This window comes from Sander lucioperca, chromosome 22, assembly GCF_008315115.2.
Source record: "Sander lucioperca isolate FBNREF2018 chromosome 22, SLUC_FBN_1.2, whole genome shotgun sequence".
Lineage (NCBI taxonomy): Eukaryota > Metazoa > Chordata > Actinopteri > Perciformes > Percidae > Sander > Sander lucioperca.
Genome location: NC_050194.1, coordinates 15,695,344 through 15,709,967, shown reverse-complemented (window position 1 = coordinate 15,709,967; position 14,624 = coordinate 15,695,344). Strand labels below are relative to the sequence as shown.

The following is a 14,624-nucleotide window of genomic DNA, read 5'->3' as shown; positions in this document are numbered from 1 at the left end:
GGTTATAATTATCTCTATTTTCTATTTATTAAGGAGACAAGTCCTGTAGGGAAAGAGGCAAGCAGTAGTTTAGAACTGAACCAGAGGACTTTTCCCTTTCAATCGGCTCATTTGCTTAGATTAGATAACCCTAACCCTCATCATAGAACTTCTAAATGTATGGCGGAGTCAGTCAGATAAGCAACGGGGCTAGGTGCTCAACAAAGAGACCCACAGACTCAGACTTTCCCCCTTTGAGAGCTCAAGGCACATTTCAGACAATTATATAAGACTATCAAATGTCTCATTTCTTTTGTTTTGAGGAGAGAATAAGAAGACATCTGGCACTGTCTCAGAAAGCTGATGCCTCTTGTTTAACCTACCTTCGCCCCTCCAGATTTGATGTGCTCCGCTGCTTTAAACAGATCTAGCTGAAACTGAACCTACTCAAGAACAAAGTCAATCCTCCCACATGCAGATAACAATATTAGGAGCAGTAATGGCTGGGAAGAGTAAGGAAGAGGAAAACAACACAAGTCGGTGAGAGAGATCACAAGCTGGCATCCGCCTGAGTGACACACACCTGCTGAGGAGGAAGAACTTATGTGTGAGTGTGCATGGCAAAAGCCTCTTGCTAGTGATTGTAGGCTACTGGCCAGATGGCTGATAAGTCCTAGCAGTGTGTCAAGATGAAAATTAAGATTATTCACCATTATAAGGATCTGTTGTGTGGTCAGGAAAAGAGCGAGGGTGCATTAACAACTTGAATATCTACTTTGCAGAAGACCTTCAAATATCATTAAATGGCATTAAGAGTCCTAATTTATACGAGATATATAAAGATTTACTCATGAAAAAACATCTGATTCATTAGAATGTTTTCAGGCCTTTTAGCGGAGTATTCATGGATTTCTCTGTTAATGCTGTATGTAAGTGTGTACTGTAGTGGAAGTTTTTCTTGTTAACAGCAGACGAGTAGATTAAAAACACAAGTAATGAAACTAATAAAGAGTTACTGAGAATGGAACCAAAGTTTGGTCTTGCAAATGCAGAGAAAACAGTTTCACAAGTATTCATGGCACATCTGAAAGGTCTTCTGACCACCTGAGCTAACCATACATCTATATAGTAAAAACTCACTTAAACCACCCCCCTCCAGGATATCCTTAGAAGCCTCAGAGCCTCAGAGGAAAAAACACCATAAAGAGTCACAATGCCTTTACAACCTTGCCCTGCTCCTGTCCTCTCTTTCAGCCTAAACGTCTGTTTATCTCAGAAGACAGAAGGAGCCACTATTCAAATGTTATGGTCCTTTTCCCCCTTATCTGCTAAAGGTAAACAGTAGGAACGCTGAGTTCCATAAAAAAGAAGGATATTCTCAACTAGGCCAGAGTTTATGATGCCAGTTGCTTCTTCCTTGGAGTCTCTAAGTCTATAACAAAATTAAAGAATATTAGGAAACTCCTGTAAAGTATATAAGAGAATCTTGTAAGATATAAAACAATAATGTTAAAATAAAATTTCCCACTACAGTACCATAGATAGAGATGTTGCCGGTGATTTGAGGCTGAATATCTTCTACTGATTCCACCTGCTGGCTGAAGGTCCAGCCTGTGGGCTTAAAGGCCACCAGTTGATCGTACCGTCCTGAGAAGCGTGCCAGGTAATCCTGCAGTTTCTGGAGACAAGATGAAAGTGAGAAGGAGACATGGAAGTGAGAATTTCATATTCATGCATGATCTCTGAAAATGTATTACATGCTGATGAACTGAAATGTGACAACATATTGCTGAACGCTGTTGCTACCAAGAACAGCTGCTAAACGTATACATAAAGCTCTCTTCCAAAAGGTGTAAAGATAACTTATGTTTGTGCAGCTGTTGTGCTCACGCTGGGAACCACCATCCTGCTTTGTGTTTTCGAATAGCTTAACTTCCAAACATGACTCCAAACAAACTCACACACATCACTCGTTTGCCAGCTGATAAACAAAACTAAATAGGTTATTTACAATGCAAACATTTAAATTCAAATGGTTTTATACAGTTTTTTATCAATCTATCAATTTATTTCAAGATGACTCTGTCCAAGTTCTAGTAGCTCAGGTCTTCTTGATAAAAAATGCTCAAACAGTCACTAATCAAAGGTCTCAATGCAAACCTAAACTGCACATATTTCCCCTAAGTCAGCCTTTCGGTGCCTAGTGATGCTTGAATTATACCAACTCAGGGACTTATCTGTGGTGATACAGATGGCAAATTTAAATGAGTTAGTCCTTTTGGGGAGATGTTGTGCTTGGCCATCATAATTAGCATTTCCTAATTATTTAAATTGCTGTTCTAGATACTAGCATATAACATAATAAGCAGAATAACAGATGTGTTTGCACATCCAAATAAACTGTCCATTTGACACGGGCCCTTGGTTAAACAAGAGAAACATTTACACAAAAGGTCTGCAGACCATTTGAGAAACAGTGTGTAACTAGTTCTATTCCCCTTCATCTTACTAAGTAGTGTATTATTACATTGAACTGTCAAACTTACCCAAATGCATGGCCTTATATGCAGTGAATACTGTAAATATAGATAGAGTCTGGGGGACATAAGTCTGATATGATATATTTGATAGTTGTTTTACTCTTATCACTGATGTACTTTGTTTCCTAAACATGCCCCTAAAATAGGATTAATTTCTATATCCCTGAGTCCCACTGTAATAACTCCTCTTTTCAGATCAGTTAATGGAAAATGAGACTGCTGCACCTACTTTGAAGGAGAGCTGCATCATGGGCAGCACATGGACCTGGGCTGCCTTCCAGTCGGTGGTTATACGTTGTCTGACTTGCTCCGACTCCAGACAGCACATGGTGTTGTATTTGTCTCGAGAGAGGCACACTTTAGACCCCAGAACCTCTGCCAGTGCTACAAATGAAGCAGAGCAAGGTCTATGTAAGAAGCAGGAATGTGGGCAATTCAGCCCTTAATTTTAAGACCTAGTATGTACTTGCAGTTAATAAGACCCCACTCCCCTCCCCCCCCAAATCAAAACACAATCTGGATATATTTCTGAGCACAGATACTCTCGTGGAATAACGGAGAACTAACTGGCTGAGTACAGTTGTACAGTCCATGTACTAATTCCATGCAAAGCTTGTTGAAGCATTACATAATGAATGCATGATGTTCACCTTCTGTGAGGACATTGGTTTTTCATCACTCCACCACACCAAAGTGGAACAGAGCATTGTTCATGCATCACTAGAGGACACAAGAGTGGCTCTTTTTTTCAAAACAGACAAATCCACAATTCTCCACACCACTCCCTTTCGGTACACGTAATCCCACATGCCCTTTCAGAGGGAGGAAAGGTCAGGTAGTGATCAAAAGCTACAGACAAAAATCCAATTGCCTTCCTTTTAGGTTTAGAAATATATTTTACTTTCTGTGCAATAGTTTGTGTCAAAGAAATATCACTGTTCCCAGAATTGAATGAATAAATTAACATATAATTAGTCATCAAAAAAATGTCACTTATCATCAACCTGTCTAATGCTCAAACTGTTTTCGAATCATGTCCAAGCTATATCAACCCCATACCTAAATCTCTTAGTATAATTAGTCACTTCAGCTAAGTGGGTGCCCACAGGAGTAGGTTCGACAACACCTACTTTTTTTCTAAGCAACAGGATGACCTAAGTTGTAAGTTATGTTTTCATTTCACTCCTCCTTGATTTGAGAAAATACTGTTCAACTTATAAAACTGTTTAAAAACTGCATAACTCTATGAAATCATTTGTTGTAAGACATCATGCCAGGTCTGCCACAACAAATTGTAGCCATGCAGATGCGGAAAGTATGATTTCCACTAAACACTCACCTAGAAAGACCTTCTCTTTTCCCACAGAGTAGGATCCACACACCACAAGTGTACGTGGGTTGAGCGTCACCAGTTCAAAGGCTGTGTTGGCTGCAAAGGTGATGACCTCTTGCTGTCTGGGGAAGGTATACTCAGGACTGCAGTAGCTATAGGGATACAAGAGCTTACATTGAAAATCTGAGTTTCCTCTGGGCTTCTGCATCACTTTTACTGAGTTTATTGCTTGAGAGGATTGAGGACATGAAGTGAAAACAAAGTTTTAACATTTTAGCTAATACTGATCCACATTGGCTGAGAAGAGTCTTATTTACAGTAACCACCCAAAAAAAGGTCACATATACAGTAACAACAGTCCTCTGTTTTGGCCATTTAGTAACCTCACTGCTACATACAATGAATATGAGAGGAGACAGGTACTAACGTGGTGTCTAGGTAGAGCGTCTGTACCCTGCAGCTGAGTAACTCAGGGTAGGTCTCCATTGACGGATCAGCTCTGAAGTCTCCAGTGTGGAGGACTCTCTGTCCATCAGGCAGGAAGAACAGCAGCATGGCAGCTCCTGGACAACTTAAAAAAAAAGACGCAGACAGGAGGTGAAGCTAGCTATATGAAAAGTGAAGGAAGTACTCAGTGTGTGTGATAAACAAAGATACGTGTCTTCTTAGAAGCTTTGACTGCCAAGAAAAGTGTGGTCAATAACGCAGGTATACAGTAGTGACTGGCCTTCACAATTGTTGGTACGAATAGGTTTGAATTCAAAATGGTGGAAACTATCAAAAAAAGCCAACTGAAGAAAATGCCCTGTCATGCAGAATTAGAGTTTTCCTAAAAAAAAAAAAAACATTAGTATTCCTAAGTGGAACAATCTAGCATTTGCCATTATCATCATAGTCACTGCCAGACTACATCAGACACTGTGACTCAATTACTGACTTTAAAAACAGACTTAAAACATATCTCATCAAGACTGACTTTTATTTTTATTTTTTATGAGATGATTATAATTTTAATGTCCTTTTTTTGCTTGTGAAGTGACCTTGGGTGTCATGAAAGTTGCTTTAAATAAAATGTATTATTATTATTATTATTATTATTATTATTATTATTTGGCTAGACTAGCATTAGTGTCAGACATTCAACTGGCTGATGTTGAGGTCAGGTCGATGACTTACTGGTTGGCATCCAGGAGGATGACCGTGACCCCCTCCACGGTGACCTGGGTGTTCATGGGGAGTATGTGGACATACTGCTCTGCTACCCTCAGTTTGCTCTTCACCAGGTTCCCTGTAATCTGACCAGGAGAGGCAGCTGTCAGTCAACATAAATCTCTATGGTTAACTTACATATAGTGATGCGGCAGCAGCCACTAAAGCTAGAAAAAAACTAGACTTTTCTATTTAAAAAAAAAAAAAACTGGTCAAGTAAACACAGTATAACTACTCTATAAATTTGTATATTATAAACAACTAAGTAAGACCCCCTACTCACCGATCAAACTTTTCTGGGCTGCGACCCACCTAGCATCCAAATTGAATTTATGTGACCTACCAAAAAAATAAAACCCCAATGGAGTCCCAATGTCTATGTCTGAGTCTGCCAATCTGTTTTTAGTTTTAATCCCAAGATAGCACACACTGTGATAAATCATGACCCATTTGACAGGAGAACTTATCTGGCCTCTTTCACCAAAACATTTTTATTCTGGATACAATCTATTGGGCTTTTTAATTAGCTTCAGAGGTATGTTCTTAAATATCCCAGTAAGATAAATAGAAAATGTGCAACGCATGAAATAAAATACTGAACAACATTATGTTTAATTTAAAAATGAAAGAGGTTCAAAGTATGAATTAAAAATTGTTTTGCTGTATACCTCAATTCAGTTTATTGCTTAATTCACACCCCATAATTGGATGCAATATTTGCAAAGTAACAACAAAGTGCTAACGCTATAAACAGAAAGAACAACTAAGGCCCCAGACAAACTCAATTTCCTGGATATGAAGTGTTTTTATCCAATACTGTGTCAAAAAAGGTCTTCAAATTTCAATCAACTCCAATATGGTCAGAGCCATTGGCAAATTGGTATTCATAGCTGCCAACTGGAAGCTAATTTTCCATTACCGAGGCAATGCAGTGCAGTGAGATAACAAATGGGTAAGGTATTCACTCCATGCATTCTGTGAAAGAGAGCAGTCAGGAGCTTTTTAATGAGATGCAAATAAATAAAATAAAGTTCTGTAGCACTTTCAAAGAATGAATCTGTTCCATAGTATTGGAACAGGACTAACAGGCCTTAGGAGGGCAAAAGACCTGTCATTTATTTTTGACACAAAACTGCAGACATATCTAAACTGGCACACTGTTCTTTCCCTGTATGAAATATAAAAATGTTGGTTTTGTGGGATGCAGTTTCAGTGATAGTCAAATGAAATCTGGGGTAAAAACCACCGTCCAACACTTTTTAATGTAAAAACAAAAATAAATTCCAAACAAATGCCATGGTCTCATGCAGAGAAGGTAATAAAAATAATATAGTAATGTAATTGACTCCTACTTCAAAATACAGTGGTGTAGATTAAAATATGGCTAATTGATGCACAACCCAACCAGTATAAACATCAGGCACTTAGCCACCAGATAAAATACACAGCATGAGCACCAATAAAATGAAATAATACCGGAAGTCAGTCATTCGTATTTTACAGTAACCAAAGCTTGACTTACTCTGTTACAGTAGATTGGAAATGTGGAGTTCTTGGTCAACCCTCCGTAGTGGTCTGAGTGGAAATGTGTGAGGAAGTAGGCAGTGATGCCCTGGATCTCTCCATACCCAAAAGCATCTATGACAAACTTTGTCCCTAAGTACAATAACATTTTACATATTTTTAGATTACAAAATAATTAACCTTCAAATGTATGCAGCAATATATGATATATGGTCACTCACTGACCTGGAATCTTCTTGTAGAAGGGACAACGTGGTAACTCTACTTCTCCCACCGCGTTCCTTCGGTTCCAGCTTCTTCCTCTCCATCCTCTGGTCCTACCTTTCCCTGCTTCTCCCTGGGCATCCACCACATTACTAGTATTTACAGTCCCTGTGCCCTGTGAGGCATCTGCATTTGTGTCAGGCTTGCTTTTTCTTTGCCTGGCTCTCCTTTGTCGCCTCAGTCCTGAGTTTTCACCAAGTGTTGGAACAGGGGTGGTGTTGATTTCATGTGGTCCACTCTCAGCCACTTTCTCCTGCTCCTTGAGCGGTTTGAGGCCAAAAAACACTCCAATGTCAGTCTGCTTTAGACAGGAGGCTTGACCTGCCTTGATCTGTCCCTTCTGTGGTGGCATGGTTTGAGATCTTTGGACAATGGAGGTTTGTGATGAAGGCACTTGAACATTGCTGTCTTTCAAGTTTCTCAAATGCAGGCTATCTGAGCTTAGAAGAGTTTCTCTCAGGCGCTCTAAAACAATACTTTGTGGAGACTGAATACTGCTTTTGCATGGACTGATGGTACAGGTAGATTTACCGTAAGTTTCTTTTTCACCTGTGGAATCAGCTCTATTTTCAGCAACTGCAGAAGCAGCTAGCTGGTTAGTAGGCGGCAATGAGGTAATTGACTCTAGCTGGGTGTTTAAGGAAGCAGGATCCTTTATCTGCACATTATCAGTTTCCAAAGCATCTATAAATCCAGTGAGGAGCTCATCTTCACTTGAGAAACCGTCACTGAACAGCACCATTGAGTTTTCATTCTCATTTTCAAATGCATCATTATTAAAAAGGGCTTTTCGACATTCACTACTATGGACTTCAGTCTCTGCAGGGAACTCAGAAAGTGGTGAATAGGATATTGCATCATTGTTGTCAGGGGAAGGTTCACAATTGGCTAAACCTTCACAAGCTTGTATTCCACTCTCTGCTTTGACAGGAGTGGATGAAAGCTCTGTTTTACTTTCTTGAGAAGCACTGATAGGCTTTTGTCTTTTAGTAGAGGACGACCATCCTTTCTTTTTCTTAAAATCCTCTGGGCCAGGTGAACGCAGTAACAGAAGTCCATTTGTAAGTTTAGATGGAGGTGTTCCAGTGAGATTACTGTGAGGGGAGACACTATGATTGGAAATGGCAGAAAGACTAAAAGCATTATCCTGTGAAATTTCTAAAATAGAGCCATCCACATCATTGTTTATCAGTCCTGGGAGACAACTGAGGTCGGTCTTCCCGCTGGTCCCTGCCTGCTGGGACAGGCTGAGGAGGGCTGTGTCACTGTTTGCTCGACTATGGGCCAAGAGGGTGTGGTTGAATTTCTTGTAATGGTTTGGAATGGTGGAGAAGCACCGGAGGCCATCTGGACATTCTGTGTGAACAGACAAACATGTAGAAATTAGGCTTTTCAGCAGGGTACAAAATGATAATCATTCAAAAGCACCTACATACAAAATCTGCTAAAGCAGTTTGACAACACAGATATTCAAAAACTTAGAGGTGCCTGATTTTACACAATAGTTTACTCGTCATGCCAAGTCTGCTGTGGCTCGAGGGAGCTTTCTAGAACAAATAACACTGATTATGTAGTCAATGTTTTCTTGAGTTGGGCTTGAGACTCCAAAGCTGAACAAAAACCCTGTGGTACAAACTTAGGGCATGAGAGCACGATATAGGCATTCACCAGTAAGGGAGGATCTGATGCCATGTTCATGTCACGAGGGAATTACTGTAATTAGGGATGTCCAGATCCGATCACATGATCGGAAATCGGGCCCGATCACGTGGTTTCAGACTCGATCGGAATCAGACGTTACCTCCCGATCAGGACTCGGATATATATGTATGTATATCATCCCAATACACGCGGAAGCCAGATGCTACGTGGAAATTTGCACCACGCCCTGCATACCCAGACCTCTGATTGACTGTTTACATCCCGTAAACACTCCCACAAGCACACTGACCAGACACACTCTCCCAAAGTCAATAATCAGAGATACAGCGCTACACGCCCCTCTGTGCTCCCTTCAGAGCAATCACCCATTCATAATCCCATAACCACCGTGTCTGTCCCCCGACTGAGACCGTTTAAACCAAACGCTAACAAAAGAGGTGCTATACTAAACAACCTAATTGGAATTAAAACAACCACTGCAACGATAGAACAGAATAGGAAAATCAAATGTGGACTATTAAATATTAGATCTCTGTCATCGAAAGCATTATTGGTAAACGAATTGATATCAGATAACCACATTGATTTATTCTGCCTCACCGAAACCTGGCTGGGCCATGACGAATATGTTAGTTTAAACGAAGCCACTCCTCCCAGTCATAATAATACCCAAATTCCACGAGGCTCAGGCCGAGGAGGGGGAGTTGCAGCCATATTTGACTCGAGCCTGTTAATTAATCCTAAACCTAAACTAAATTATAACTCGTTTGAAAGCCTTGTTCTTAATCTTCAACACCCAACATGGAAAACAGTACAGCCAATTATATTCGTTGTTGTTTACCGAGCACCAGGTCCATATTCTGAGTTTTTATCTGAATTCTCAGAGTTTTTATCATGCGTAGTCCTTCAATCAGACAAAGTACTTATTGTAGGTGATTTTAATATCCATGTGGACATTGAGAGCAATAGCCTTAGTACTGCTTTCAATTCACTGCTAGATTCTATTGGTTTCAGTCAGAGGGTGCATAAGGCCACGCACTGTTTTAACCACACCCTCGACCTTGTGCTAGAATATGGCATCAAAATTGACGATTTAATAGTATTTCCGCAGAATCCTTTATTATCAGACCATTTTTTAATAACTTTCGAATTCCTACTACCAGACTATACGAAATTAAATAAAAGTTTCTACACTAGATGCTTATCTGACAGTGCTATAGCTAAATTTAAGGAAGCTATTCCAACAGCACTTAACTCAATGTCATGCCTTAATATAACAGAGGACTGTTATGTTAACTCTAGTCCCTCCCAACTTGATAACTTTGTAGACGCTGCTACGGCCTGCCTACGGACTACTTTAGACTCGGTTGCTCCTCTCAAAAAGAAGATGATGAAGGAAAGGAAACTAGCACCTTGGTATAACTCCCAAACTCGCAAATTAAAACAAATCTCACGAAAACTTGAAAGTAAATGGCGTTCCACCAAACTGGAAGAATCTCGTGTGGATTGGCAAGATAGTCTAAAAAATTATAGGAGGGCCCTCAGAAATGCCAGATCAGACTATTACTCAACACTAATAGAAGAAAATAAGAACAACCCAAGGTTTCTTTTCAGCACTGTAGCCAGGCTGACAGATAGTCACAGCTCTATTGAGCCATCTATTCCTATAGCTCTGAGCAGTGATGACTTCATGACCTTTTTTAATGATAAAATTATAACAATTAGAGAAAAAATTCATCACCTTCTGCCCACAGCTTCCAACGACTCACCATTGGGCGCAGGAGGGCTAGAGAGAACGATAAGACCTGATACTTATTTAGACGGCTTTTATCCTTTAGACCTCCAACAATTAATGTTAAGGGTCTCTTCAGCTAAGCCAACTACCTGTCTCTTAGACCCCATTCCAACGAAGCTACTTAAAGAAGCACTACCCGTGGTCAACACCACATTACTAGATACGATCAATATGTCCTTATTAACGGGTCACGTACCGCAGTCTTTTAAAGTAGCTGTGATAAAACCTATTCTGAAAAAACCCACCCTCGACCCTGAGGTCTTAGCCAACTATAGACCTATATCTAACCTCCCGTTTCTCTCCAAAATCCTTGAGAAGGTAGTCGCTAATCAATTGTGTGACTTTCTGCATAGAAATAGTCTATTTGAAGACTTTCAGTCAGGATTTAGAATGCATCATAGCACAGAGACGGCACTGGTGAAAATCACTAACGACCTTCTAACTGCTGCTGACAAAGGACTTGTCTCCGTACTTGTCTTATTAGATCTTAGTGCTGCATTCGACACTATTGACCATACCATCCTCTTACAGAGACTGGAACATTTAGTTGGCATTAAAGGAATCGCACTAAGCTGGTTTAAGTCCTATTTTTCTGAGCGATCCCAATTTGTTAATATTAACGATAAACCATCCAAATACGCTAAAGTTAGCCATGGCGTTCCTCAAGGCTCAGTGCTTGGACCAATTCTATTCTCTTTATATATGCTTCCTCTAGGCAATATTATTAGGAAACACTCAATTAACTTTCACTGTTACGCAGACGACACCCAATTATATCTGTCAATCAAGCCAGACGAAAGCGGTCAGTTAGCTAAACTTCAAGCGTGCATTAAAGATATAAAATCCTGGATGACCCACAATTTTCTGATGTTGAACTCAAACAAAACGGAAGTTATTGTGCTAGGGACCCAAGCACCACCGAACTTCATTATCTAAATATATAGCTACCCTAGATGGTATTGCCCTGGCCTCCAGCACTACTGTCAGAAATCTAGGAGTCATTTTTGACCAGGATCTATCCTTTAACGCCCACTTAAAACAAACCTCAAGAACAGCCTTTTTCCATCTTCGTAACATTGCCAAAATCAGGAACATCCTGTCTCAAAACGATGCTGAAAAACTAGTCCATGCATTCGTAACTTCCCGGCTGGACTACTGTAATTCTTTACTATCAGGCTGCTCAAATAAGTCCCTCAAGACCCTCCAGCTGATCCAGAATGCTGCAGCACGTGTTCTGACAAGAACTAACAAAAGAGATCACATTTCTCCTGTATTAGCTTCTCTGCATTGGCTTCCTGTAAAATCCAGGATTGAATTTAAAATCCTTCTCCTGACCTACAAAGCACTAAATGGTCAAGCACCATCATACATAGAAGAGCTTTTAGTACCTTATTGTCCCACTAGAGCACTGCGCTCCCAGAACTCAGAGCTACTTGTGGTTCCTAGAGTCTCTAAAAGTAGAATCGGAGCCAGAGCCTTCAGCTACCAGGCTCCTCTCCTGTGGAACCAGCTCCCAACTTGGGTTCGGGGGGCTGACACCGTCGCCACATTTAAGAATAAACTGAAAACCATCATCTTTGATAAAGCTTATAGTTAGGGAGTGAGGAGTTGCAGCATAGTAGAGTAGAGTAGAGGGAGGCAGGAAGTACAAGCCCGTTCCGGCAGGGGAGAGTACGAGCCCGGTCCAGGGCCCCTCTCTTTAGCCTGCCTCTCTTAGTTATGCTATTATAACTCTAGACTGCTGTGGGAAGCTCCTTCCAAGGACACAATGAGCCGCTCCCTCTTCTCTCTTTTCACTTGTCTCCTTTTGTGTGCATCTTAGTCCCAGAAATGCCTGTTACTAACCTAGCTCTGGGGAGTTTTCTCCCCGGAGTCCCTTTGCTTCTTCTTCACCCAGAACATCGCCTTGGAATTGGGTGGCACCTACACCGGGGTCCTGGGTGCAGCTGACGCTATGGACTTACTACACCCTGCTACGCTCTGCGTTTCCCCGCAGTGTCCGACTGCGTCCTGCCGCGTCCAACCGCGTCCACCCAGGCTGCTGTGCCACACTACACCCCGTAACGCCCTGCTGTGCCCTACTATGACATGAACTACTATGACTACCATTGTGATCACTGCTTCACTATCTTTATTATGACTATTATTGCCACCATTCACCACTCCCCCAACTGGTGCCGTCAGACACCGCCTACCAAGAGTCTGGGTCTGTCTGAGGTTTCTTCCTAACAAAAAAAGGGAGTTTTTCCTTGCCACTGTCGCAATAGCTACTGCTAATGCTTGCTCTTGAGGCAACCACTGTAATAGTTGGGGCTTCGTAAAGTACAGAGTTTGGTCTAGACCTACTCTATCTGTAAAGTGTCTCGAGATATCTCTTGTTATGATTTGATACTATAAATAAAATTGAATTGAATTGAATTGAATATATATTCTCATTATTTTTTAACACATCTATAGTTATGCGGTGGCACAGAGTTAGACCCTTTTGACTCCACACAGAAACAGCAACGTGTGCGGCATGACATCACTTTGTTGCAGAGACGCTATTGGTTAAATGCCGGCAAAGTAGAACACAGAAGCAGCTTGAAGCGGAAAGCGCGAGTATGTCTGCGGTCTGGAGGTATTATAAAGTTGATGACAACAACATTGCCATAGCAAACTGTGAGATATGTAACAGAAGGGCTCTGTTTGTTAACAGAGTTGTTGAATGTTAAAATAAGGTGAATTAAATAAAAAATAAGGAACATCCTGGATCTGTTTTTTCGCTCTTCTTTATTCTTTTTTTTTATTTATATATTATATAAGTATCGGATCGGGACTCGGTATCGGTAGATACTCATAATCAAATGACTCGGACTCAGACTCTAGGGCAAAAAAACCTGATCGGGAGATCCCTAACTGCAATTACCAGTTTCTGACTTGTAAATAATGTTTTTTAACACCCAAGTTGTAATCACAGGTTTATAATACAAAAGTGCCTCACATTAGCCAAAATCCACCATACAATGTAATTAAACATACGTTTAATGGATATAGTGCTATATTGTCACTGTATGTTATTTTTTCACCCCAACATGACCAACTCTGCAATTATACAACCTCCTTGAGTTGTCAGATAACGTGAACACTCGCTAATAACACGGGAAGCTTTCCTGTCTCTACCATCCATCCCTTATGACATGAACGCAGCATGATGAAGGATGCTATCAAGTTGCATTGTAGGAAATGTATAATCTGGTATTTTGGAGCTCTGACCATCCTAAGGATTAAAAGTCGGGCTCTACCACAGTGATTTTGACCATAGTTTTGATCTGTCTCTTGTTAGTCCCACCAATTTTATGGAAGTCTAGTGCTAAATTGTTGGAGTACTTCTTTAAGTATGATGGAATGATTATGAAGAACATCTTGCATATAACATTTCAAAGTGTTTTATTTTTGTTATGTACAGTGTAATAATAATAAAGAATAAGTGTATCTGTATTTATTTTTTTAGATAAAGGAAGGAATGAAATGAAAGTATGAATGTCTGTACCTTTGCATGTGTCCCTGGGGGTGTCAAGACATTCAGCAACATGCCATCTTTGAGTCTGTACCACCAATATGGAAAAGGGCATCTGACACATGGGGCAAAAGTCTCCAGAGGATGGTCCCTCTGCAGCAGCATTGTCTGTTAGCACTGTGTCACTAGAAGGAGATAACTTTAAGGGTAGATTATGCGCCTCTAAACTGCTGCCTCCAGTAACAACGGAACTACAATCTCTACTTTCAGATGTCTTAACTTCCCTGTCAGGTGACTTGACTGAGAAAGAAGAGTCTCTCTTGGAGGTTTTTCTGACAGTACATTTTCTTTTTGTCACAGTTGCAGACGGTGATTCGTGTCTCTTCTTTTTCTTCTCAAGAGGTTTATACTCCCAAATGTCATCTTCAGAGTCGTGCTTCTCTGACATTTGGAGCACACAAAAGCGTAAAGTCCCTTAAGTTAACGTTAACGTTACCCAACGACCGGGACTAAGTGTTAACGTTAGCTAGATAACATCACGCGGTTACCGAAAATAATAAACATTACAATACATTAATGGCTACTGTAGATTCCATAATATTGCGAGGAGAATTCCCACTGCGAAAATAGTTTTTCATAACTAATAATTACGATTTGGGGCTAATTTCTTCATACTGTATAGTAGACATGTTGGCTTACTTACCGCCACAACAACAATGAATATAGTAAAGACAAGTAGAGAAACAGAACAGCACATTCCACACATTTCACGAGCCCATTCAAGCTAAAGACCATTAAAACAATTACAAAACGTTCTTA

At 40.5% G+C, this 14,624-nt stretch overlaps 1 protein-coding gene across 2 annotated transcripts in view; it reads right to left on the bottom strand.

Moving 5' to 3' along the window:
- Positions 1-14,624, bottom strand: part of dclre1a (DNA cross-link repair 1A (PSO2 homolog, S. cerevisiae)) — a 25,560-nt gene extending 10,936 nt beyond the window's left edge. For both annotated transcript variants that reach the window (XM_035997392.1, XM_031315015.2), the window contains exons 1-8: positions 13,839-14,624; positions 6,811-8,205; positions 6,584-6,717; positions 5,029-5,147; positions 4,280-4,423; positions 3,859-4,004; positions 2,749-2,903; positions 1,516-1,657 (exon numbers count right to left, since the gene is read on the bottom strand). In XM_035997392.1, coding sequence (XP_035853285.1) covers positions 1,516-1,657; positions 2,749-2,903; positions 3,859-4,004; positions 4,280-4,423; positions 5,029-5,147; positions 6,584-6,717; positions 6,811-8,205; positions 13,839-14,253 — 2,650 coding nt within the window. In that variant the 5' untranslated portion in view covers positions 14,254-14,624. The remainder of the gene's footprint in view (positions 1-1,515; positions 1,658-2,748; positions 2,904-3,858; positions 4,005-4,279; positions 4,424-5,028; positions 5,148-6,583; positions 6,718-6,810; positions 8,206-13,838) is intronic.